Source organism: Terrapene carolina, unplaced genomic scaffold (assembly GCF_002925995.2).
Source record: "Terrapene carolina triunguis isolate 2854851 unplaced genomic scaffold, T_m_triunguis-2.0 Scaffold139, whole genome shotgun sequence".
NCBI lineage: Eukaryota > Metazoa > Chordata > Testudines > Emydidae > Terrapene > Terrapene triunguis.
In genome coordinates this window covers 3,163,262-3,190,615 of record NW_020664490.1, presented here as the reverse complement: position 1 = coordinate 3,190,615, position 27,354 = coordinate 3,163,262, and the positions used below count along the sequence as shown (strand labels likewise).

At 42.3% G+C, this 27,354-nt stretch overlaps 1 protein-coding gene across 1 annotated transcript in view; it reads left to right on the top strand.

Moving 5' to 3' along the window:
- Window positions 1-27,354, top strand: part of LOC112112818 (phospholipid-transporting ATPase IB-like) — a 422,105-nt gene that overhangs the window by 95,187 nt on the left and 299,564 nt on the right. Inside the window, exons 21-23 of the mRNA XM_026653425.1 lie at window positions 1,311-1,450; window positions 5,430-5,568; window positions 14,374-14,438. Coding sequence (XP_026509210.1) covers window positions 1,311-1,450; window positions 5,430-5,568; window positions 14,374-14,438 — 344 coding nt within the window. The remainder of the gene's footprint in view (window positions 1-1,310; window positions 1,451-5,429; window positions 5,569-14,373; window positions 14,439-27,354) is intronic.

The window sequence follows — 27,354 nt, the reverse complement described above, 5'->3', positions numbered from 1 at the left end:
TCATTCACAAGGAAGCGCTAAAAGGGATATGGTCTTTGTTCATTTTATATACCTTTTACTTTATTACTGTAAAAACATGAATTGATGGTTATTTTTTCCTAAGTCCTATTTTTTCCAGTTTGTTCTTTGAACTCCCCTAACCCCAAATAATAAAGCCTTTCTATTTTATATGGCATGCTTCCTCCTTTTGCTGACTGACCCATGCCAGAATAAAAATCATTACTTAGGCCTGGTCTACACTACACAGTTAGGTTGATGTAAGATGCCTTGTGTTGACCTAGCTGTGGAAGAGTCTTCATTTAAATTTGGTTCCCGCTGACGTAAGTGCTTCTCTATGCCAATTCAGTAACACCACCTCCCTGAGCAGCGTAGAGTCACAGTTTCTATAATTAGGTTGACGCTTACATCAACTGTTGCTGGCTTTCAGGAGCCATGCCACAATGCCCCACACTGACAGTACAATCGATACAAGGTGCCACGTGCCGACACAAGGTGCCATGTGTGCACACACACACAAGCAATTTAATAACTGCAATAGCTGTATGCCAGTGTACATTAGGTTAACTTATTTTGTAGTGTAGACATGGTCTCATATATGTTAAACTTGATCAGCCGTCTAATAAAACGATCTCTTTCATACTCCAAGGGGCCTATTCTCTATGTATTGTGTAGGTGTAACTCCCATTCATATAGCTATGAGTTATATGCATGCACGGAGGGGGAGAATACATTCTCTTTTCTGAAAGGAAGTGTTGGGATGAGCAATAATTTGGGATGAGTAGCATTGCATATATGAAATACCTGCTGTTAAAATATAATAATGATCATATTTACCAACCTCATTGGGGTTGTGTAACTTATAGTAATTAACATTTAAAACAAATCACTTTCAGCCTCAAATGGAAAATTAGATGAAAGATGACACTGTTGTTGCTCCAGTATTACTAGATTGCTGAAAATTGGGGAGAGGTTTGTGCATGTTAGGCCAGCTACTGATCTTGGTTATACTGGTGTAAATCCAGGGTAGTCAATGGAATTGGTTAGATTTACGCCAGTGTCAGTAAATTCATAATCTGCCCCATTTGGGTGAAGTTGGTGGAAAAACCCAAATGTTTCCAAACTGTACTGGGAGATTGTCTTGCCTTTCTAGAGCTCGATGTTGCATTACTTATGTGTGCAAAACTTTCATTGACTCCAGTGAGGGGGCCAGGTGTTTAGCATCAGCTGGTTCATTCAACAGAAGGATTTTAATGATGCGATCCTCCCCATCAGTAGGTTAATGTGTGCAACATCTATATTCTGTTTTGTAGGTTTGAGGACTCTGTGCATTGCATATGCAGACCTGTCAGAAAATTCTTATCGAGAGTGGTTAAATGTTTATAATGAAACCAGCACAATTTTGAAAGACAGAACTCAAAAGATGGAGGAGTGCTATGAGATCATTGAAAAGGTAACAACTGCAGACGTTTATGCTGCTGAGGGCTAAATCCTGCTTACCTTATGCATGTGAATAGTTTCATAGTCTGGGGGGAGGGATAGCTCAGTGGTTTGAGCATTGGCCTGCTAAACCCAGGGTTGTGAGTTCAATCCTTAAGGGGGCTGTTTGGGGATTTAGTGCAGGATTGGTCCTGCTTTGAGCAGGGGGTTGGACTAGATAACCTCCTGAGGTCCCTTCCAACCCTGATATTCTATGATTCAAGCAGGATTATTTTGCTAAATGTATCACATGTTGAATTAATAAATACAGCTGCTGGAATATATGTATATATTACACACACGTATGCACACTCTCGCTCTTTCTCACTTTTCTACTGTTGTATCCACTCCAGTTTTCATATTTATTTTTCTAATTCTCAATCCAAAAGACACTTTTTTCAGTCTATGCTGCTGAAATTTTTCCTGGACAATATCTGTAAAGTTACAAATAACTAAGTTAAATGATTACAAAATGTATAAAAAATCCCCTCTCCTTTGGCTGATGAATTACTTAAATGCTTTCAGGGTTAAAACGGGCAGATAGGACTGCGGCTTTATTTGGCAGAGTTTGCTGCTTTTACTTCTGCAGCATTTTGTCTGCCATATTTTTTGTAACATGGCCAAATCTTTTCCTGCAATGGCCCTAAAATTTCAGAAAAATATGCAAAGCTCTGTAGCACTAACTAGTTGTATGAGACATTCTTTTTCTTTCCAGGAATATGGTATATGTATATACAGTACAGATACTTGGATTGTTCAATATTCATTCCATTTGTGTTACATATGATGTGATTATGTCCGTAAATAATTGCAATAATTTTAGCCTTGAGTGATTGTATGCAGGCTGTGTGTACATTTTATGGGAGGGGAAATAGTTTAAATGATGTGACTCTAGGTGATTTCTGTTTTGTGAGCTTAAGAAATACAGATTGTGACCGTTCAAGCATATTGCTATGGTGATTAATGAATGCACCAGTATGTATGTTCATCCACTGGTTAACGTTAAAGTTGTGTAACTTCAATTAATTGCTTTTGAAATGTTGCCATTTTTCTGATCAGAAACATTTGGCTCCATTATACACCTCTAAAATGTGGATTGTACGCAGAGGAAATAGAAGAACCACACAAAAAATTACCGTACTGTGTTTCTCCTTTGAGTAGTGACCCTATGGGTGCTCCACTGTAGGTGTGCTCGTGTCCCTGCACTGCTGATTGGAGAACTTCAGTAGCAGTGTCCACTAGGCCTGCACATGTGCTGTCTCTCCTCGTGCTGCGCCATTAGGCTAGTCAGCACGCATGGGCGAACCCTCCTCAGTTCCTTCTCAACTGCCCATGGCTAGAGATGGAGCTATTATAAGACTATTGCTTTATTTTATATATCTATAGCTAGTTAGTCTCCTAGTTATAGTTCTAGTTTTTTTCTCCTTTCTTATTTTACCCTTGAAAATAATAATTAAAAAATACTTTATTTTCCCCCTCTCTTTTCTCCCCCACTGGGGACCCTTCCCCACCAATGGGGTGTGCTTGGTTTCCCAGGCTTCAAGAAGTGCCTTACTTGCAAAGAGGCGATCCCGATTGCAGACAAGCACTCCCAGTGCATTCACTGTCTCAGGGAAGGCCACATCCAGCAAAAGTGTGGTCTTTGCCAACAACTCCCTCCACGATCTCGTAAGCACAGAGAGCTCTGACAGATGACCATCTTCATGAAGGTGGCTCTCAGGCCTGATGTCAAGTATCAGGGGGTAGCCTTCTTAGTCTGTATCCACAAAAACAACAAGGAGTCCGGTGGCACCTTAAAGACTAACAGATTTATTTGGGCATAAGCTTTCATGGGTAAAGAACCCACTTCTTCAGATGCATGGAGTGAAAATTACAGATGCAGGCATTATAACAGATTTAAAAGATTTAAAAGTAGCCATACTTGAACAAAAAAACCTCAAAAACAGACTTCAAAGAGAAACTGTAGAACTAAAATTCATATGCAAATTTAACACCATTAATTTGGGCTTGAATAGGGACTGGAAGTGGCTGGCTCACTACAAAAAGCAACTTTCCCTCTCCTGGTATTGACACCTCCTCATCAATTATTGGGAGTGGACTACATCCACCCTGATTGAATTGGCCCTGTCAACACTGGTTCTCCACTTTTACGGTAACTCCCTTCTCTTCATCTGTCAGTATAATAACACCTTCCCTTCATTTCCCCTACTATTGAAGGTCCCGCAGAAAATAAAGACGGAGCCCACGTCATTCTGATTCCTCCTACTTGACCAAGGCAGACCTGGTACCCTTACCTGTCACAGCTCACAACGTGCCCACCAATCCCTCTCCCAGCCATTCCGAACCTCCTCTCAAAGAACAGAGGACGTACCCTACATCCCGATTTGGGGATTCTCCACCTCAAGGCATGGGTTCTGCTTGGGTCCAACATCTAGAAAGCTCCTGTTAAGGGAGGTACAAGAGGTTCTGTTGCACAGCAGAAAGTCCTTAACTTGACATACTTACTGGCAAACATGATTTGGTGCTCTTCTTAACAAATCTCCCCGACATCTGTGACTCTTCCACATATCCTACCTAGACTATGAATTGACCCTAATGAAATGGGGTCTATCTCTAAGCTGTCTCAGGGTTCACTTAGCAACTATAACAGTTTTCCACCAGCCTGTTGAGGGGTACTCAGTGCTGTCACATCCAGGTTTCTCAAGGGTATGGTAAACCTTTTCCCACAACCTCGACTTCTGACTCCCATGTGGGACCTAAGCTTGGTACTGAAAGCTTTGACTAGGCCTCCTTTTGAACCTATGGCCACCTATTCACTGACATACCTTTCCATGAAAATGGCCTTCCTGATAGTGATTTCCTTGCGCATGAGAATAGGAGAGAGAACTGCTCTGATGGTGCATCCCCGCTATATATTCTTCACTGACAAGGTTACTCTTAGGCCACATCCAGAATTCATCCCTAAGGTTACCTCCCCGTTTCACATGAATCAGTTGATTCACCTTCCAATCTTTTACCCCAAGCTTCACCGAGACAGCAGGGAGGCTATATTGCATACCCTCGATGTCAGGAGAGCCCTGGCCTTCTACCTGGACAGGACTAAGGCCTTCAGGAAGTCCCCTAAGCTTTTCCTCTTTGTTGCGGAAAGATCCAAGGGCTCAGCAGTATCAGCCCAAAGGCTTTCCAAATGGGTCTCAACTTGCATCAGACAGTGTTACCAAGTTTGCAGTATGACCCCTCCAGACTGTTTGTACACACTCCACAAGGTCGATTTCCTCATCCATTGCCTTCTTCAAGAATGTTCCTATCTCGGAGATCTGTAGAGCGGCGACATGTGTGTCAGCCCACACCTTCACAGAACACTATGTGATCACCAGAGACTCCGCCGCCATCTTTGGCTCCACAGTACTGCCATCTGTAATGGACCAGACTCTGAAGTCCTGGCCCTCCAGAAACGATACTGCTTGGGAGTCACCTACAGTGGAGCACCCATAGGGATACTACTCAAAGAAGAAGTTACTCACCTTGTGCAGTAACAATGGTTCTTCAAGATGTGTGTCCCTCCACAACCCACCCTCTTCCCTCTACTTTGGAGTTCTTGTCAATGACTCTGTGCTAGGGAAGGAACTTAGGGGGGTTAGCCCGCACGCACTGACTAGCCTCGGGCACAGCACGAGGAGAGACAGCGGATGTGTGGGCTTACTGGACACTGCTATTGAAGTTCTCTGATCAGCAGCACAAGGACGCAAGCACACCTACAATGGAGTACCCATAGGGGGACACATCTTGAAGAACCATTGTTTCTGCACATGGTGAGTAACTTCTTCATCTCTTGTCAAAACACTGTATTAGTGATGAGGTGCAGCATGCAGTCATGAATTCCCTTTTAAGTGTGGTCTAAGCTGATATTGGCCTAAAGAAAACAACCCCTCAAATTCTGATGTTTGTTTTAGGATTTACTGCTTCTTGGAGCTACAGCCATTGAGGACCGCCTTCAAGCAGGTGTTCCAGAAACTATAGCAACACTAATGAAAGCAGAAATCAAGATATGGATCCTGACAGGGGACAAACAGGAAACAGCTCTCAACATAGGTAGCAACAGCAACCTTCATATTTTATTTTGCTTTGAATTCACCTGATACAGAGCTATGAAGATATGTAGCAAATGTGTGCGTTAAGGTAACTGGTGTTAGTGACTAAGAAGCCATTGTAACCTCCATTGAATGAAAAATGTTAATTAGAGTTTAAGGTGCAGTCTAGTTTGTATATTTGAAGGTGAAAGTAGCATTCCAGCAGTAGGGGGAAATCAGCTTGTATGAAAAAGTTCTTGACACCTAGTGCCACTTCCCAGTGGGAAAGTCTTTCAGTCCAGTCTCTCTTCTTACCAGATGGGGAATGAAGTGGGCATGAGACTTAAGCCCCTCCTGCACCGGGGCCAGTTGGTAGGGGAGCCTGGGCCCTCCCACTCCACAGGGCTCTGACCCAGGGCCCTAATTAGGATGCCAGACACTGTTGACCCTGAGTCCCCCTGAGTTACCCTCCCTTGGTCACTTCCTACCATCTGCTTCTCTCCCCCAGCTCAAAGTCCAATATAAGGTAAAAAGAAAAGATAAGTAAATATTCAGCCCCAACTGCGCTCAACATACAGTCTTCTTCCTCTCAGTAGACTTCTCCGGTGCTCTTGTCCAGGAGCCCTTCCAGTAGGTCTGTCTTCCTCCCCAGCCTTCCGAGCTGAGTTGATCCCTTCTCCAGTTGGGGCATTCTCTGCAGGTGTGGAGGGGCGGGGTTACCTGGACCTAGTATTGTCCTTTAATCCCTTCAAGCCTAGCATGGGGTTGGTGCACCCCATCACAGATGGGTAGTAATGGGAAAAGGGTGGACACCATAGCTCGTTTTAATGAGCTTTTCCATATTTTTTGAGAGCTGGTCTGCCACCTAATTCTTGAGGTCCTTCAGAGCTCTTGAATTCGTGCTGATGTAAGTTTCTAGTGTAGACCAGCCCTAAGCCTTTGAAAAGTCCATTTGCATATGTCCAGAGACTTGCTAGATCTTTGGAGCTAATTCCCCAAAGATTCCATCCACTCTGGGCATGCTACAGCCCAGGGCTAAGCAGGACTTTACCTGCAGTTGCAGCTTTAGGCACCTGTGGCTGGGCCAGGGTCAGGCAGGCACATGAACTGAGGGTGGGAAGCTGCTCTCTTGTTTTCCTAATGCCCCCCTTCTGAACCCAGGCAGTGTGGAGGAGGAAGCTGCCTGATTGGAAGGCAAAGGGGCAAGAATTGGTTCTGGGGGCAAATAGGTTGAGACAAGGAACCTGCCATGGGAGACTGGACTGGGAACAAGTGGGGCTGTGGGAAGAAGTTGGGAGAAGGAGCAACAACTATCTGTTGAGTGGTCGAGGTGAGGGGGAAGAACTGTGATTGGGTGGGCAAAGACTTCGACAAGGAGCTTGGATGGGAAAGAGGGGAACTGAGATTGGACAAGGAGTCTAGGGATGGAGATTGGGAATGGGAGTCAGGAGGGATAGGGAACATGGGGATGTGGAGTGTATCTGGAGATTGGAGGGAAGAGAGACAGAGCAGATGAGGAAGTGGGAGGGAAGGAGAGACTGGCTAGGCAAAGAGACTAGGGTTCAGTAGCTAGAGGGTGGGGATAGGAACTGGGAATGGCTGTACAAGAAGACTCGGATTGAAAAATCCAGGGGGTGAGGCAAGGATTTACTGGGCAAAGGAGACTTGGTTTGGGATGAGGAGCCTGAGGAATGGAGACTGGAGCTGGGTAATCAGGGAGATTGGGACTGGGATGAGGAGCTAGAAGTGGGGAAGACAAGGCTGGGACAGGGCCAGTTTGGAAGGGATGTGACAGAAAGGGTCAAGCTTGGGGGGCACAGGTAGGAGAACCTGTGCCCACTAGAGCTCACTCCCCTCCAGAGCCTGGAATGCAACCCAACGTTCCTGAGTCTCACCATTCCTCTGCTGCAGCAAATATCTGTGAAACCCTCTGGCAAAGTGTGTGTGTATCACCTCTAGTTAGTGCTTGTCCACACAGAGAATGACAACTTCTGCTGTCACCTACTCCATTAGCACAAGTGGCAGAGAGCTGTGCTATGGATGTAAAGGTTTCAACCCTGCTGGTGACCCATGTGGGTGTCAATATGATGCATATGATGGAGTTTGTTTTTTTTCAGCTGTTTTTTTCAGTATAGAAAAGTATACACAAAAATCCGTTAAAAGAACATTATCAAAGTTGCAAAGTCAAGCACTTAAAACTTAGAAAATACCACAATTAAGGTTGCCTGTGAAACCTTAATTCAGACCCAGGTGCGTATGCATTATGATACAGTCTTCAATTACATGATCATATACAATTTCTTCCACAGAATATCTGCCTCATTCAGTGCATAGGACAGACCTGCTCTGAGGATGAATCAGGGTTGTGTACTGAAGGAGTCTGTTGTCGGGCCATTGCTTAATTTTTTGCACCAGTTGGGAGATGTGTAGTGAATGAGCCAGGGGATTACAGAAAGAGAAGGCAGTTGAATGCTGCCCTGGTACATTGGATTTTAGTTCCTATGTGATGCTAATCAAGTCACTTAAACCAAATTTTTCAGAGTAGTCAATGAGGGTATGTCTGCACAGCCGGCAGCAGCCCATGGCAGCAAACCTCCGAATCTGGGTTGACAGACTCAGGCTTGCGGGGCTCACATGACCATGCTAAAAAGAGCTGTATAAACAGTGCTTTTAACTTGCGGCTCACGCTTTAGGCTTCAGAGCCCAAGCTCCAGCCTGAGTTGCAATGCCTACACAGCTATTTGTAGCGTGGTGACTATTTTTAGGAAGTCTTTTGACCCAGGCTTATAGGCTCACTGCTGAGGGTTGTTTAGGCAAACCCTAATTGTGTGTTTCTCATTTTCTAGGTGCCTGACTTGAGATCCTGGGGTCTGATTGGCAGAAGTGCTGATTACACAGAGCTGCAATTGGAGGCAGCGGGAGCTGTGCTTGTGCATATAAAGTGCTATATGATGCTAAGTACTCTGAAAAATCAGATCCTAGGTATCGCACCCAAAATTAGTGAATACTTTTGACCTGAATCTCTCTCTGCCTCAGTTCCCCATCTGTAAAACAGAACAAATAAATACCTCCTCGTCTCAGAGGTGTTCTGAAAATAAATTGTGAAACACTCATATACTATAATGATGAGCACCATAGAAAAGCCCATGAGGAAATTCATTTGTCTTCAGAGCAGGGTTTGAATAGTTTGCAGTAACTAAGGGATAGAGCCACACATTGAACAATGTGGGGGGGAAATAGCTGCTCATTAAGTGAGCACTGTCCATCTTGAGGCGGGGTCCTGTGGAAAATATGAGATGTGACTGAAGACTGTTTGATAATGCATATGAACAATTGGGGCTGAAATAAAGTTGCACAGGGAACCTTTATTCTGGCATTTCTTAACATCTGAATGCTTGGCTTTTCAACCTTAATGTTCTTTTATTGTAGTTTTTCCTGTGTAGTGTATATATATAAATATCATATTGATTTCTACTGGGGAAAGACTTCTGTGGAATATATCATTCAGTCCTGTGTATCTTATTTCCAGAAAGATATGGACAAACTGGAGAGAGTTCAGAGAAGAGCACACACACAAAAAAAAAAAAAAAAAAAAAAAAAGATTAATTGTCTGAGGGATTGACATATGAGGAAAGATTAAAGGAACTATGAGTTAAATCCTGGCCCCATTGAAGTCAGTGGGAATTTTGCCATTGACTTCAATGAAGCCAGGATTTCACCCTAAATCTCTGAATCTTGGCTAAGTCATGACTACCAGAGTGTGTACACTAAGGAGGGAGAGGAATTTTTCAGCATGATACAAAGGGGAACTACTTGAAGTAATGGTATGAAGTTAGAGAAAGAAGAATGTAGGAGAAATATCAGGAGAACCGTCCTGCAGTGAGACATATTAGATGGTGGAGTAAATACTCTAAGGGCTTGTCTACACTTACAGCGGTGCAGCTACGCCAATGCGGCTGTGCTGCTGTAGCACTTAGTGAAGAAGTCCTATCTATGCTGGTGGGAGAGCTTCTTCCAGCGGCGCAGGTGCTTCTTCTCCCCAAGAGGTGGTAGCTATGTCAACGAGAGAAGCCCTCCTGTCGACGTAGCACTGTCTACACCAGGGGTTAGGTTGGTATAACTACAGCACTCAAGGGTGTGCATTTTTCACAGCCCTGAGTGACGTAGTTATACCGACATAAATTCCTAGTGTAGACCGAGCCTCAGGGAAGTGGTGGTGGCCCTTTCCTTGAGATCTTTCAGAGCCGCTAAAATACCACCGTAAGGACAATACAGAATAGGTGGGGAGATGGGCTATGGATGTTGTTTTCCATCTGTCTATAAATGGTCACATGACCTTTTTGGCTGGAATTCAGATGACTCTGGAGATTGATGTTGAAAATGTCACCTGCCAATTTTAAGCCAGTGGAATAAGTCTGGTTTGAACAGGTAGGGGCAATTGGCCAAGATATCCTTGTCCATCCATATATACTACAAAGTGCCACATCTCTTGAGTCACTGCTTCCTTAGCCCTTGCCACCATGCCAGCAGAGCCAAACTGACTGCACCAACACAGTCCTCAGGAAGGACCTATCCAGCTCAGCCCTCTACAGCTTCATCTATGTGAAAATGATAGTTTTTGTGCTGTGTGACAAGCTTGTCTTCACCTACAGGTGTATAATCAAGCTTTACAAACATGATTCAAACTGTACACAAAATGTTACTGCTGAACATTAGACTAACTATAGTGATCATTTAAAAGCACAGTTTTAAAAAGGTATCCCTCTGCATCCCAATATTTGCTTTATTTTGAGCATGTGTACAAATTTCAAAAAGATATGAATTAGTGGAAAACAATGCCAGATAAGATTCAGTCAGTCACAGAACAAGCCTATGTAAATCATATTACTTCACTAATTAACATAGACACTATTCTAAAAGGTCTGTACTGACATCCATTGTTGCATTTTACTAGCTATGGCAAATAAAAAGAAAGTGCTTTTGTGGTAGATTGACCCCTTCACAGCTTCATGCCCATAAAAGGGAGCAAGAGTTGGTCTTGCTTCATGCCATTGAGACCCATCAATGGATGTTACAGAAACTTTCTGGGTGCCAGCTTCTACTTCACCGCCCTTCATGCTGTGACGGAATATTCTAATGTGGCACTGCCATCTAATGAGATACAAGAAGGGAAAGCCTACAGCAAAAATAAACAACTAGTTATTAGTAAGAAATTTAAAAAGCCCGTCTCATTCCCAGTGCCGTGGTAGAGGAGGCCAACTTTTCCATGACCATCTAGAAAAAGTGCCTGCACTGTATGCAAGTGCAAGAGCTTGCTTATGAAAAACCCTTCAGTTATCTGAGCAAGCAGGCATGCGTGCCTATTGTGCTTGTACAGCACCTAACCCAGTGGGGTCCTGGTCCAGAGTAGAGCCCTAGGTGCTACAACAATACAAATAGTAAATAGTAATAATATAATAAAAGGAGCAGCTGCCCTTCTGATTGTCTGTCTGGTTTGCATTGCAAATGTGGATTTTTAAAGAATATATATTTTAGGTGTATTTTTAGAGGCCTCTTTGAAAACACAGCCTATGAGTTTGAAACAAATGGAACAGCATCTCTCCAGATCTTGAATTATTTTCTTGGTAAGGCTGATGAGCAATGCACGCATCTCAATCCTGATCCTGAAGTACCAAACAGTTTTAGGAAGTTTGGTGGAAGACAGAATGGAATTGGAACCAAGTTTCCTAATTTGGATTTCTATCCCATAGCAAATGTCTGTTGTTTTATGGAACTTGTGCCCACATGTTTACTTGTCTCAAATGCTTACGGATGTGCCACCATGTCATATAGGACAAGCAAGTACATAAGAGCCTATCTACTTAATTCTAAAGTCCTTCAGCCCTTCTTATCAGACGAAGAGAAGCAGAGCTTCACTCAGTCTGCTCTTGTGAATGGACAGGCTGTCATGCACATATATACATATATAGTCCCGGTGTTACCTTGTTGCCAAAGTCTGCAACCATCATCCTTACCAAACAGTCCTCAAAGAAAGCTACAGTTAGCCTGTATAAAGCACCACTCACACTTGCCTTTCTTTCTTTGCGTGTTTACAAATCTTTACCAACAGCCATTAGCTTTTTTTCCTTTAGGAATTACCTATCTTAGTAACATGTGCTGTTTTCTTGTTGAAGCAGATACTTTCTTAGCATCCTCAAATTAGCTCTGACTTTAAGGCCTTTAGCTGTTTGAACAAAAGTGACCTATGAGCCATTATGTACACAGATCTGCAGGTAGACTGTTAGTAATTTTCTGAGTGGCCTTTTGCCAAAATTCTGGAACTCTGTGACCGAACTTGCATTACTATAGCAAAGTTTCAGACACTCGGTAATGTTCATTATTTAGCTTTAAAATTGGCTTCAGTTAGTGTAAGTGAAATTTCAGATGCAGTCTGCATGACTCATATAGTTATTGTTTGCTTACTGGACTTGTGTAAGATCTCAATGTACCTGTAGAATTCAAAGGCACTAAAATGGATTAAACAGAATTTTCTGAAGTGGTAGTATTTCTAGTAGAAATAGGGTGGGTGGCTTAATATCTAAATATTTTTAAGAGTCATTTACCACTGCATCTGGTGTGAATCTTCTGTAAAATCAGTTTGTTGATCTCAGCTTGCTCCTCAAGGGACAATAGTCAACAACCACAAAAGCACTTTCTTTTTATTTGCCATAGCTAGTAAAATGCAACAATGGATGTAAGTACAGACCTTTCAGAATAGTGTCTATGTTAATTAGTGAAGTAATATGATTTACATAGGCTTGTTCTGTGACTGACTGAATCTTATCTGGCATTGTTTTCCACTAATTCATATCTTTTTGAAATTTGTACACATGCTCAAAATAAAGCAAATATTGGGATGCAGAGGGATACCTTTTTAAAACTGTGCCGTTAAATGATCACTATAATTAGTCTAATGTTCAGCAGTAACATTTTGTGTACAGTTTGAATCATGTTTGTAAAGCTTGTTTTAAATTACATTTTAAAGTTCCCTTGTAAGTAAAAAGGTTTACAATCACTGTGCATAACTTCTGGCACCCTTCTAGCTTTAATTTAACGGTTAATTTCAGGTAAATAAAAGTCCCGGAGGTGCCTGTCTCAGCCACTTTATGGACTTAGTTACGTTTTTGGATTAAGGATCTAGACCCCAATTTACAAGTGTGGATTGACATTTTATACCTAGCTTTGATCCAGAAGTTGATCTCATTTTACCAAACCGGAGTGTCTGAACTTTTAGTTTTAATTTGCCATATTAGCACTGCCAGAAGTAACTATATTAAGCATTTGTATAGAATATATAGTTATAAACGTCATTTGGCAACTTTAAGTGCCAATTACTATACTTTTAACACACTGATGTTATATTTTAAGATGTTAGAGGTCCAAAATTGTGCATAATATATAAGAATCTTATAAAATGGTGATTGGTTTGTGTTTTGTGCCCTCTTTCTGAGCCCTATCCTATTCCTATTTAACTCAATGATGAAACTTCAATTGACTTCACTGGTTGCAGGATTGGGCCCTCTTGACTCCATAATTGCCAAGACATATAGCAGAACTGCTTAACGTTTTCTCCAGAACTTCTTCATCCTGCTCCAGCTGTCAAATGGCGTCTTGCTTGATTTGAAAGATGTAAAATAAAACAGCGAGCAGCAGTTTCAAAATTACTGCTCACTGTTGCAGCTGTTGTTCCAATCAAAAACTACTAGAAAATCCTTTTGAATTAGTTATACTGAATTTGTAACAGTCTACTGCATAAAGCTGCAGCCGTTCCCTGGGGAAAGAATAAGTCTGACATGGAGGGAAATTATTAAAGTTGTAATATCCCATTTTTTTCAGTGAAAATAAAAAATGTAGCTCTTCAGTCTGGAGCTAATTTAAGAATTCCAATTTTTTCCCCCTTAAATTCAGCATGTGGGACTTTTTTTCCCCCTTAATGGAAGTAGTAGGCTGGAATTACACTGGAGCCGAAATAATCCTTATGTGTTTTTTCTTGTGACGTCTGTTTTTTGTTTGTCATTACCCACTAAAAGGTTTAATTACTCTTTCTGACAGTGAGTCTCTTTGGGTGGAATAGCACAGAAAGTCATGGACTGTGCAGCTTTCCTATTGTGCACTCTGTTTTACTAGCTATGCTTCATCATTTTCTCAACAGAGGCATACGGTCTCAGTGCTGGCCCCCATCCTCTTTTATTTGTAGAAAGTAATCCTTATCTAGTCAACACAAATGTATTCATGGTAAAATATTGCCCAAAATATTATTGCAAAACCATATTATTATGGACCATAATTATACTTAACGTAAGTTATGAAGAGCATCAGGCAGAAACATCCTTGACAATAATAATTACAATTTTCAAAATTCTTCTTTACTTACTGACCTAAATGTTGTGCATTACAGCCGTATGCTGCTAAACAGCTGCTATTTTCCACTCAAGAGGAGGCTGCATTTCAGTTGTTGGTTAAAGTGATTCTTTCATATGTCAGTCTTCAATAACTCCTATAAAATATACTAGCGCAACAAAAAATCTTGTAGTCTGACTAAATGACTTATGTTGCTGTTAATGTGTGTCTCTCTATGCCACCCTTACAAAAACAAACAAAAAACCACTCCATTCATTATTCATATTGCTGATCAGTTACTCACAACGGACTACTCCTGTAAATAACTGTTCACCATGGAGCTCATAATCTGGTCCTTAGAGATCCTCAAGTAAAAGGTGCTATATCAAAAGTGAAATTAAAATATTTGTAATTTTCACAAGGAAACCCTTGTTTTTATCTTTTACAGGGTACTCCTGCAGGCTTGTTTCTCAGAATATGTCTCTCATCCTAGTGAATGAAGATTCGTTGGATGTAAGTAATTCTTTCCATGGAAGTTCTTGGTTCAGTCCTTTATTTGGGTTGCATTTGTTTTATTTCCTCATTCTGCTTCAGGAATAGTTTAAAATCAGAGCTCATTTTAGAAAGCTACCAGTCAGCAACTTTCAGTTATGTGAAAAAAGGCTGGGGTGTACTAAGCTGTGTTTCTGTGGTCTTTCATCATAGAGCTGTAGAATTATTTCACTAAACTACCAAAACATGGAGATCATGATCATTGGCTCATTATGTCAGTAGTTTTGCTTTTTACTTAGATACTGACTGCATTGATCTAGGTTGGATATTAGGAAAAACTCTTTCACTAGGAGGGTGGTGAAGCACTGGAATGGGTTACCTAGGGAGGTGGTGGAATCTCCATCCTTAGAGGTTTGTAGGGCCTGGCTTGAGAAAGCCCTGGCTGGGATGATTTAGTTGGGGTTGGTCCTGCTTTGAGCAGGGGGTTGGACTAGGTGACCTCCTGAGGTCCCTTCCAACTCTAATCTTCTATGATTCTGTGATTCAACAGATCAGTAGGAACAGGGCTGGGCTTTAAATAACATTTATTGTGCACACCTCAATTCCACTAGGAGTATCCTTCCTGCTAAGGGAAAACAAGTTAATCAAAATGTTTCTTGTTCTCTTAAAGCTGTATCTGACGTTAGATGTTTTGGGCAACATCTAAGATGGCTGGAAATAGACCGGGCAATTACACATATGTAAATTCACTGTGTGGTGTATATAATTTTGAGATGTAAGCAACATTAAAAGAGCATTGTAGTTGTTCGTGTCGTCAGTACTTGGCCCATGCATAGTGAATGGAATTTTCCTCCAGTAGTACCCGAATAATTTGTTATGCGCTGAGGTGATCCACAGATCTTGTCTCCTTATGAAATGATAATGCCTGTGCTTTCTCGCCAATTCCAAAAGCAGCTCACGTGTGGCTTGAACATCAGCATTGGTTCTTGCTATTGCCACACAGCTCATGAGAGCACCTCCAAAAGGAGCCAGCTGGGAGAGATGTACAGATCTCTAATAGAGACTATGTCTACACTTATGGTGGCGTGTAGAGTACGTACACTGCATGCCCCCAGCTTGGGTGTGAATAACAGTGTAGATGGAGAGGCACAGTTTAGGTGAGTAAAGACATGACAGAGCCTTAGGGTATGTACCCTACATGGCTCTCTACACAACGAAGCAGGGCAGCCTATTTCCACTCTGCTATTTTTAGCAGTTTAATGTCCTGCCGGCAGCGAAAGTCTTTCCCTGCTGCCTGCCCCTGCCCAAGCCTTTCACTGCTGCACATTGCTACACTGCAGGGTGGATGCAGCCTGTTTTTCATTGTGGTGTATAGCTACATGTATCCTACATCATGGGCAACGGGTGAAGCTTCCCCTTGGGGAGGCTAGCCCCTTGCTGTGCCTCTTCCGGCCAAGGCCCCGCCCATGCCCACTGCTCTCAGCCCCCTCCACAGCCCCTGCCGGGGCGAGGGGGGGTTGAGAGTTCAGTTGGGGCCACAAGCGGGAGGATGAGAGCTCAGCCGTGGCCGGGGTTGAGCTCTCAGCCCCAGCTGGGACCATGGCGGAGCTCTCGGCCCTGGCCAGAGCTCCGAGCCCAGAGCATCTTCCCCCATCCCCTCCCAGCTGGGTGTTGCAGTGTTGGAGCTCCAAGCCTGGAGCCCCTCCCCATTCTGCTCCTTCCCCTGTGGCTTCGCCCCTGTTCCACCCCCACTCCACCTCTTCCCCCCCCCCGCCCCCCCCCCTCACGCCTTTCCACCCCCCTCCTGCCCCTGCTGTGGCCCCGAGACCAGGAAAGCTCTGTGCCCCCGCCTCGGCCCTGGCAGGGAGCGAGGGCTCCCCCCATCCCTGGGGCCATTGCAGAGGGAGATTTTTCTGGGGGCCCCCCAGATTGACCAGGGCCCCTGGGCATGGGCCTCTTAGGCCTGTGTGATAATCTGCCACAGCTCCCCATCCTCCCCATTACACGCCGCCCATGTCCTACATGCTGCCAGGGTAGACAAAGCCAGAGAGATGGTCTCATTCCCTCCTACACTTTTATTGATTTGTAACTTTGGGAATGGGTAATTCATCCTGTCTGACTGCATGGCAGAGATGTGAAGCTTGCATTTGCTTGCGTGTACCAGAATAATTATTTGATTTCTGAGGGATTGGCAGGTAGGGTAAGGTGATTAGAAGAGGAAGTCTTGTAGCAAAAAGGTCACCTTATCTGTCGCAGTTCTGCTGTTGTTATGTGGTTTATGTTATAATCCTCCTCCATCCATGTGACTGCATTGTGTTCAGGTCAGACTTGGTAAATCCTTTTATACAGCTGTGCCAACCTGTGGCCTAATGCTCCCTTACAGGGTACAAATAATTCCCACTGCTGACAAAGGATGAGGCCCCTGATGGAGAAAAGGCTTTGTCTGAATTCTGCTGTTGCTTCTGTTGATATCAGAGTGCATTATATTACCTTGTCATCACTAATATATGGGTTACAGGTATAAAGATCACATATGTTTTTATCATGTCTTCTGGTTACATTATCTTTTCTGGTAAAATATCTCTAGTGGGGAGCATTGTTAGGGGGTGTAATGTTTGAATCATCCTGTCTATACAAGAAAAAAGAATTTATATTGTTTTGATTTTATTTCTTTATTAAATCCATAGAATGTGCCCATTCTAGACTCAATGTACATATACAATTAATTATTTATATAGAGACAAACAGATTCAAATCAGCACAGTGTCAACCTATAAGACTCCCAGCCCATCAAAATTACAGACAAAACTCCTAGGCCCTTTGAGTACTCTGTTTCTTTTTCATTGGAAATAAACGGTTCACTGTCTTGGCTTTCCCATTGACTAACTGAAAATGATGACTGTAGAGGGATTGATGGCTGGGGTTCAATCCAGAGAAGGGAGGGGGGACACATCTGGAGGAAATAACAGTTGTATGCCTCCTTGATATAGGGTGTTTAGCCAGATTTGATAGTAAACTGTACAATCCAGGGTTGTGAGAAAGTCTTCAACGTTTTAACTTTTGTTTCTGAAAAAATCTTCAACCCTGGTGAGATAAAAGAGGTTTGGCTTTTTTCATTTTTTTTTTAAACTTCTGTGTTACTCTGAAGTAGTTACATGAACAATACAGAAATTTGGAAGTTGTTTATCTTAGAAACATGAGTCTCTAATTTCAAGCTTTTTAAGTATTCTGTATGCTAAAAGAAAAGTGATAAGACCATTAAAGTTTTTGTCATGCCTTTGGAAAGTAGTAAGAATGTTCATAGCTCCGTCTACAAGCCTGAAGGAGAAATGGGAGGAGTCACTGATGACTGGAGAGAGATGCATGTTTAGAATCAGCTGTCACTGGACTTGAAGAGGGCAGTGAGTGGAGTTCTTAACTATCACGGAAGTTGGCTTGCTAGCACCTAGAGACTTCTGGAAGGTAGACAGGGTATCTGATAATATGGTTCTTGATAAGATTGGCTAACAACTCTTTCACAGTGTTGAATTCACTAGGTGGCTGTTTCTCATTCTAATTGTTGTAAATCTGAAAACTACTGAACAATAATGCCAAGAAGTGATTAGTATGGTTCAGTATATGCATTAGTATGACTCAGCCTGTCTACAGCTGAACGAAATGTAGGTAACAAGTAACTGAATAGACTGAAGTAATGAAATTAGATAATTCTTCTGAAGTAAAATGTAAATTTTATCAAGAGTTGGTAAGTAGCACGAAAGAGAGAGGATTTGTGCTCATCTCAAAAAGTGCAGAAAACAGATCCCTTTGGATTCATCAGGATAAAATGTGCCATTGAATAAAACAGTTTATTCAAGTGGAAGCACAGAACCGTGATAAGCTGGATGATCCTGCAAATTACAACACAATATGGTCCCAGGAGAAAGTCCAGGATACAAACCATAACACATTTAAAACTACCTTCATCAAACAAGGACACTCCACCAGAGAAGTAGATTGCATCATGGAACAGGCTATCCAGATACCTCCAGAAAACCTGCTTCAATACCGGAAAAATAAACCCTCTGACCACACGCCCCTGGTTGTCACTTGACACCCCACGCCAGAACCCATGAGGGTCTCATTAAAAAGTGGTTTCCCCAGGAATTGAAATTAGGGGAGGTGTCCGAATTTACAGGGGTGTGTGTGTCAGGACTGATGAGATATATAAAAGAGATATGAATAAAGTAAATGTTTTGTTAGGATAATGCAGATTTAACATAAGGATAATGCAAGTTACACCAAAACACATAACAGGTCTAGATTTCTAAAAAAATATAAATTTAAAAAAAAATGTATTTAATTTAAATTGACTTTTGAAAAGTAAGCCATCATGGGATAAGAGGGAAGTCCTCTCATGGATCAGTAACTGGTTAAAAGATGGGAAACAAAGGGTAGGAATAAATTATCCGTTTTCAGAATGGAGAGAGATAAATAGTGGTATCCCTGAGGGGTTGGTACTGGGACCATTACTGTTCAACATACTCATAAATGATCTGGAAAAATGGGTAAACAGTGAGGTGGCAAAATTTGCAGATGATACAAAACTATTCAAGATAGTTACGTCCCAGGCAGACTGCGAAGAGTTACAAAGGGATCTCACAAAACTGGGTTACTGGGCAACAAAAATGGCAGATGAAATTCAATGTTGATAAATGCAAAGTAATGCACATTGGAAAACAATCTCAACTATACATACAAAATGAAGGAGTCTGAATTAGCTGTTAACACTCAAGAAAGAGATCTTGGAGTCATTGTGGATAGTTCTCTGAAAACATCCACTCAATGTGCAGCGGCAGTCAGTGATTCCCAACATTCTGTTTGCTCTTTTAAAAAGAACAGGAGTACTGTGGCACCTTAGAGACTAACAAATTTATTTGAGCATAAGCTTTCGTGGGCTACAGCCCACTTCATTGGATGTAGCCCACGAAAGCTTATGCTCAAATAAATTTGTAGTCTCTAAGGTGCTACAAGTACTCCTGTTCTTTTTGCGGATACAGATTAACACGGCTGCTACTCTGAAACCTTTGCTTTTTTAAGAAAGGGATAGACAATAAGACAGAAAATATCATATTGCCTCTATATAAATCCATGGTACGTGTACACCTCGAATACTGTGTGCAGATCTGGTCACCCCATCCCAAAAAAGATATATTGGAAATGGAAAAGGTACAGAGATGGGCAACTAAAATGATTAGGGGTATGAAACAGGAGGAAAATTTTAAATGACTGGGAATTTTCTGCTTAGAAAAGAGACGACTAAGGGGGGATATGATAGAGGTCTATAAAATCTTGACTGGTGTGAAGAAAGTGAATAAGGAAATGTTATTTAATCCTTCACATAACACAAGAACTAGCTGTCACCCAATGAAATTAATAGGCAGCAGGTTTAAAAAAAAAAAAGGAAGTACTTCTTCACACAACATAAAGTCAACCCGTGGAACTCTTTGCCAGGGGATGCTGTGAAGACCAAAACTATAACAGGATTTTAAAAAGAACTAGATAAATTCCTGGAGAATAGGTCCATCAGTGGCTATTAGCCAGGATGGGGAGGGATGCAACACCATGCTCTGAGTGTCCCTAGCCTGTTTGCCAGAAGCTGGGAATGGGCAACAGGGGATGGATCACTAGATGATTATCTGTTCTGTTCATTCCCTCTGAAGCACCTGGCCTTGACCACTGTTGGAAGACAGGATACTGGGCTATATGGACCATTGGTCTGACCCAGTATGACCATTCTTATGTGAAAATTAATTATAATAATAAAAATGTTTAGTACAGAAACTCCCCAACATAATGACCTCTCAAGATAGCAACAATGTGAGATAACAACCTTGGCAAATAATGCTTTTTAAAAATCTTGGCCTACTAGGAAACATATTTATATAAGTTTCCATTCCCAGTCACAAATCTAGCATATTGGAGCAAAGTCACTAAAATATAGTCCAACAAACAAATGTTTTTTTAACGTGCCCCTCACTTTTCCCTCCACTGCACCCCACTCACCGGGGTTGTGCTTGGTCAGTGGAGACTCAGAGTTCAGAGGTGCTTTCACGTGAGTTCACCTCCCAGGTGGGGGGCAAGAAGGCACCTTGCTCGTTCCTCCAGCTGCTCACTGTTCGCTCTGGCCACGGCTGTTCATTGTGCCACCGTTCACTCCACCACTCTGTTGCCAATGGCCCTGCGCCCTCACCTTCTGCTGCCACCTGCCACTGTGACCTCTGTGAGTTGGTCTCTTGAGGTTCCACCCAGCTCTCAGTGATTTCAGCTGAGCTCTCAGTGGGGAAACCTCGCTGCTAGTGCAGTCTGGGCTGTCTCTTCCACAGAAACACTGTCCCCACAGCAGGACTAAGCACTTAGACCTGATTATCAGTGATTTCAGCTGCAGTGGTCACTTAACAGAACAAAAGACTATCTATGGAGCCTAATCAGCTCTGTCTTTAAACAGTGGAGAGGGACAGGTCCGCACCCTCTCTCTCTCTCTCTCTCTCTCTCTCTCTCTCTCTCTCTCTCTCTCGATGCCCTCAATCAGCACAGGCTAAGTACAGTTCTACTGTCCTTTACTCATACAACAAGAACAACAACATTTCATTCCCCCCCACCCCACCCCACCCCGCATTCAAGTGATTTGTAACCCAACCCCAGCCAAAATCTATCACTTGGGCAACACAGCTCTGTTTGCTGGATACCTAGGTAGATTAGGTGTGAATGTAAATACAATCTGGTCCTGAAGCCTTTCCCTCCAGCCCCCAGCTCATCACTAGCTGTCAGGGAGAGCTCATTTAGACTTTGCTTACAAATCATCATTTGAAATTATTAGGTTGGCCAACATCACCGAAATGAATGCACTGACATTGTCATAAAAAACAACACCCGTATAAGGAAGCTAGTCTATGTTCATACTTTTCAAATCTATTATACTTTCAGGTTTTAGAGTAGCAGCCGTGTTAGTGTGTATCCGCAAAAAGAACAGGAGTACTTGTGGCACCTTAGAGACTCACAAATTTATTTGAACATAAGCTTTCGTGGGCTATAGCCCACTTCTTCGAATGCATAGAATGGAACATATATTGAGGAGATATATATACACATACAGAGAGCATGAAAAGGTGGGAGTTGTCCTATCAACTCTGAGAGGCCAATTAAGTAAGAGAAAAAAACTTTCAGATACACATTTTATCTTACACTGTATATGCTTTTAAAGTGTGTATTAATGTTTCAATTTCAATTCAAATTTCCAAACAGTCACTAAATTGGCATGTTTCAGAGTAGCAGCCGTGTTAGTCTGTATCCGCAAAAAGAACAGGAGTACTTGTGGCACCTTAGAGACTAACAAATGTATTTGAGCATAAGCTTTCGTGGGCCCACTTCATCGGATGCATAGAATGGAACATATAGTGAGGATATGTATACATACAGAAAACATGAAAAGTGGGCATTGCCCAACCAACTCTAAGAGGCTAATTAATTAAGATGTGCTATTGTCAGCAGGAGAAAAAAAACTTTTGTAGTGATAATCAAGATAGCCCATTTAAGACAGTTTGACAAGAAGCTGTGAGGATACTTAACATGGGGAAATAGATTCAATGTGTGTAATGGCTCAGCCATTCCCAGTATCTATTTAAGCCTAAGTTGATTGTATCTAGTTGCATATTAATTCAAGTTCAGCAGTTTCTAGTTGGAGTCTGTTTTCGAAGCTTTTCTGTTGCAAAATTGCCACCTTTAAATCTGTTACTGAATGGCCAGAGAGGTTGAAGTGTTCTCCTACTGGTTTTTGAATGTTATGATTCCTGATGTCAGATTTGTGTCCATTTATTCTTTTGTGTAGAGACTGTCCGGTTTGGCCAATGTACATGGCAGAGGGGCATTGCTGGCACATGATGGCATAGATCACATTGGTAGATGTGCAGGTGAACGAGCCCCTGATGGCATGGCTGATGTGATTGGGCCCTATTATGGTGTCACTTGAATAGATATGTGGACAGAGTTGGCATCGGGCTTTGTTGCAAGGATAGGTTCTTGGGTTAGTGTTTTTGTTCTGTGGTATGTGGTTGCTGGTGAGTATTTGCTTCAGGTTGGAGGGCTGTCTGTAAGCGAGGACAGGCCTGTCTCCCAAGATCTGGGAGAGTGAGGGATCATCTTTCAGGATAGGTTGTAGATCTTTGATGATGCGCTGGAGAGGTTTTAGTTGGGGGCTGAAGGTAATGGCTAGTGGCATTCTGTTATTTTCTATGTTGGGCCTGTCTTGTAGTAGGTGACTTCTGGGTACTCTTCTGGCTCTGTCAATCTGTTTTTTCACTTCAGCAGGTGGGTATTGTAGTTTTAAGAATGCTTCATAGAGATCTTGTAGGTGTTTGTCTCTGTCTGAGGGATTGGAGCAAATGCGGTTGTATCTTTGAGCTTGGCTGTAGACAATGGATTGTGTGGTGTGCCCTGGATGGAAGCTGGAGGCATGTAGGTAAGTATAGCAGTCAGTAGGTTTCCGGTATAGGGTGGTGTTTATGTGACTATCGCTTATTAGCACAGTAGTGTCAAGGAAATGGACCGCTTGTGTGGATTGGTCTAGTCTGAGGTTGATGGTGGGATGGAAATTGTTGAAATCATGGTGGAATTACTCAAGGGCTTCTTTTCCATGGGTCCAGATGATGAAGATGTCATCAATGTAGCGCAAGTAGAGTAGGGGCGTTAGGGGATGAGAGCTAAGGAAGCGTTGTTCTAAGTCAGCCATAAAAATGTTGGCATACTATGGGGCCATGCGGGTACCCATAGCAGTGCCGCTGACTTGAAGGTATATATTGTCCCCAAATATGAAATAGTTGTGAGTGAGGACAAAGTCGCAAAGTTCACAAAACTGGGGGGGGGTGTTGGGGAAATTCAGGAGGGGTGTAGGGAAATCACTGGTTACAACCCATACTCAGTGGGGACCACATCCTGCAAGAAATCTTTCCTGAACCCCTTCTTCTGGCCTTCAGACAACCCCTAACCTTGCCAAGGTCATCATCAGAAGCACAGACAATAGACCAGGACACCTAAGTTCCCTCTAAACAGTGCGGCCGCGCAACAGACTATCAAGGGAGAGGCGCACCCAGCCCAGCCCTGCTGGAGCTGCTGCAGCCAGGGAGAGACGGCTCCCCTAGCCCCGAGCTGCTGTGGCGAGAGAGGGCTGGGGGGAGTCGTCTCTCCCTGCCACAGCTCCTGGGCAGCCTGCACCCCAAACCCCTCATCCTCGGCCCCACCCCAGAGCCTTCACCCCCAGCTAGAGCCCTCACCCCCTGCACCCCAACCCTCTGCCCCACCCCTGAGTCCCCTCCTGCATCCAACCCACACCCCAATAACAAAATTTATTCTGCACATGGATGTAAAAAATTAGAGGGAACACTGCAGGACACACCAACTCAAAGCAGCACCAGCCCTTGCCATAACAACAGATGTGAAACCTGCAGACATATCTCCACTGCTATGATTATCTATCCCCCCAAAACACAGCTTTCAAGATCAATGGCTCCTTCACAGACCTATCACAACATGGGGTGTACCTCATCCAGTGCACTAACTGCCCCAATAACTATGTGGGTGAAACCAGACAATTACTATGCTCTTGAATGAACTCACACAGAAAAATGATAAAAGACAAAAACACCATCTCACCCATGGGCGAACGTTTTCACAAACTGATCACTCCTCATCTGATCTTTCTGTCCTTGTCCTCAAAGGAAACCTGCACAACCCTTTCAAAAGATGAGCCTGGAGCTTAAATTCATAACTCTGCTAGACACCAAAAATCATGGACTTAATAAAGACACTGGATTTATGGCTCATTACAACACTCTATAACCCACTATAACCCTCCTTTGTCCTATGACAGTCAAGGTCTTAACTGCCCACTTCACCTTCAATGGTCTCTTGCAACATGTGTGAACTCCTTATCTATCCCGCCTTGTATTTAGCTGTGACACTTTGAGTACCTTTCCCAGACTTGAAGAAGAGCTCTGTGTAAGCTCAAAAGCATGTCTCTTTCACCAACAGAAGTTGGTCCAATAAAAAGATATTACCTCACCTACCTTGTTCTGAAAATTAACCATTTTCAATGCTGTTGTCCTCAGTGAAACATAAACGTAATGATAATTAAAGGCCTCTGTCTCAAGTCTTCTAGCAACTCTTCATCAGCAGCTTTATTGAAGAGCAGTCTCTGTTCATTTTTAAAAAAATGGCTGTGGCAATGCTATAAACAACTTGAAAGACTTGAGCTTGTTGAGAAAGTTTCAGACTTCTTTTAATGTCGCCTGCAATGTGTCACAAAACCAGCAATTTAAAGGAATGGCTGAAACACTTCATCCTGGAAGGATAGACTGATTTAAACTTATGGGCCCACTGCTGAGTGCTGCAAGTGAAGAAATGTGGGGGAGGAGGAAGAATTAAAAGAATCAACATTCATGCAGAATAGTTGGTCAGGCATGAGACTGTTACCAAATAATGGCTATAAGAATCTGTATAGGGAACGATGCATTCCTTCTTATTGATATTTATTCTGTGTCTGAAAAGAAAAATGCAGACTCTCTTGTGTCCAAGTTGTTGAAAATGTGATTCAAGCATGCAGAGAAAGGTATGGCAAAGAGGTTTTCCCCATTTGCTTAGACAATGGAAAATAAAATAAAAAAAGGTGGGAACTTCTTGGGCACAAATATTTTTCTGGGATGAAATCTTGGCTCCATTGAAGTCAGTGGGACTTGTGCCATGGACTTCAGTGGAGCCAGGATTTCACCCCTGATATGAGTGTTCAGCACTATTTATTTAAGCCATGAAAAAGGAGTATCAACTAACAGTTGTAACACCAATTTTGGAAGCTGAAAGAAATTTCTGAAAAAGGAGGATTGATATCCCATCTTCTTGAAACAATCAAGGGCACTTTCAGGAAAATTGTGAATCTTCATTTGCATCCCACTACCCATAAAATGTTACATTTATGCTATGCACAAGGAGGATTTTGATCAAAACATTGCACACATTTTACACAAATAGAGACTTTCGGAAAGGCACAAAAATTACAAAAGCAGTTGAAGGAGATTTCAAAGGAATTTGACAGATTATAGGCTGATGCCACTGCTACAGCAGTCTCTGTGGAATGCTGGCTTGATGTAATTAACAACATGAACTGGAGCCACACAAGGACAACATTTTAAAAAAAAAGTATTCAGAAAAGCTATGGAACTTTCCTGTTACTTAACCAACATGACTGATGCCAAATACAAAGGTCATGAGTCTGGCCCACAGTAGAAAAGAAGAGGCTGAAATCTAGCTGATGAGATGTGTTGAGTTCCCCTCCATCTCTTTTACCCTGTAAAACTGAAGATACAGACCTGTATCCCAATCTGTGTTTGTCAAGGAGGTTACATCACAGTTTGTTGCTTTAAAATAGTAGTAAATCCTAGCATTAAAATCACAAAAAGCAAGATAATTTAATTCAGAATTTGTCACGTTGTATAAGTTCTGCACTCCTTTCTAGCCAGGTCACTGACAATACGACTTGATTGTAGTGGATTGGTTTGTTCAAAACTTCATAATAGTCTGCGCTGAAAAGCTAAATTGATAAATCTGTATTGCTGTTTAAGGGCAAAAACAAGCATTGTAGGCCTAACTAGTTAATAGACCAGGGACTTGATGATTGTGTTCTTGTTTTACATACAGAATTTGAAAGCATTTCATTTGCACAACATGTGTCTTTCTGTGTTTGAGAAAGAGAAACATGCTTACAGATTTTATCACTTTTGTTTTATTTAATAGAACCTTTGTGGGGTTTGTCTTACCTAGGTGTGTTTTCCTTTGCCCCAGGGAAAAGAAGCAATTTCCCCCCTAATTTTATCCATTTATAAATATCAATTGATATAAATTTATCAATTAAAAATTTGGGCAATCTTGAGGTCATATTGGATCCTCTGCTGCTTTTTATTCCATCTACATTTGGGAAGGAGACATAAGTGCTGGAACTAGGGTGCTGGGGATGCTGCTGTACCCACTGGCTTGAAGTGGTTTCCATTATATACAGGGTTTACAGTTTGGTTCAATGGCTCTGCACCCCCACTATACAAATTGTTCCAGCACCCCTGAAAGGAGTTTGCAATCTTTTTTCAGTTGTAGATATTCACAGTGGTATTCTTGCCTCTATCACCTAGAGATTGGAGTGCTATAATGCACTCTATACCTGAAAACTACTTGGAAACTGTAGTTAGTGCAATTGCAATTTAAATGGTATCATTCTGTAGGGTGCAAAGATACTGGTGATGAGTATTGTACTGTATAAGTACCCAGACATACTGTCATCCCCCCTTCCACTGATCTGTCATGACATGAGTTTTTTGACCTTACATACGAGCTGCAGTGGCTGTTTTGCTTAAAGGTTATTGAGTATTTTGGGGAAGGTGTCTGGGGAGCGCTATTGTTTTGTAAATTATACTGAAATAAATCTGGAAATAAAATTAGAGAAGATAACCATAAATGTCAGTGTTTATGCCAATCTTTTGGCTATCGTAAATCCTCTATTTATATTACTCTTGGTCATTAGTTTGTGATTAATTAAAATATTAGAAGATAAAAGATAAACCATTGTACGGTGCAGTGATGTTCCTGTAGCCCACCCAGTTATCTCAGATGCCAGCGGAAGTTTGGAAAACCACAGTTTCTGACTTCAACCCACGGAAAGAAGCTGTGAGTTTTTGGCTCTCGACATACAGTAGATTGCCCTGGTAGCTGTGATATTGGTTAAGATCTTGATCTTGCAAAATGCTGAATGACCTTCAGTCCCATTGAATTTGAGGACTCGCATAAGGTAAACACTTTGCAGAATCCAGTCCTAGGTGATTAAGCCTAGGCAAAAAAAAAAAAAATCACTTGGAGAGGTTAAATT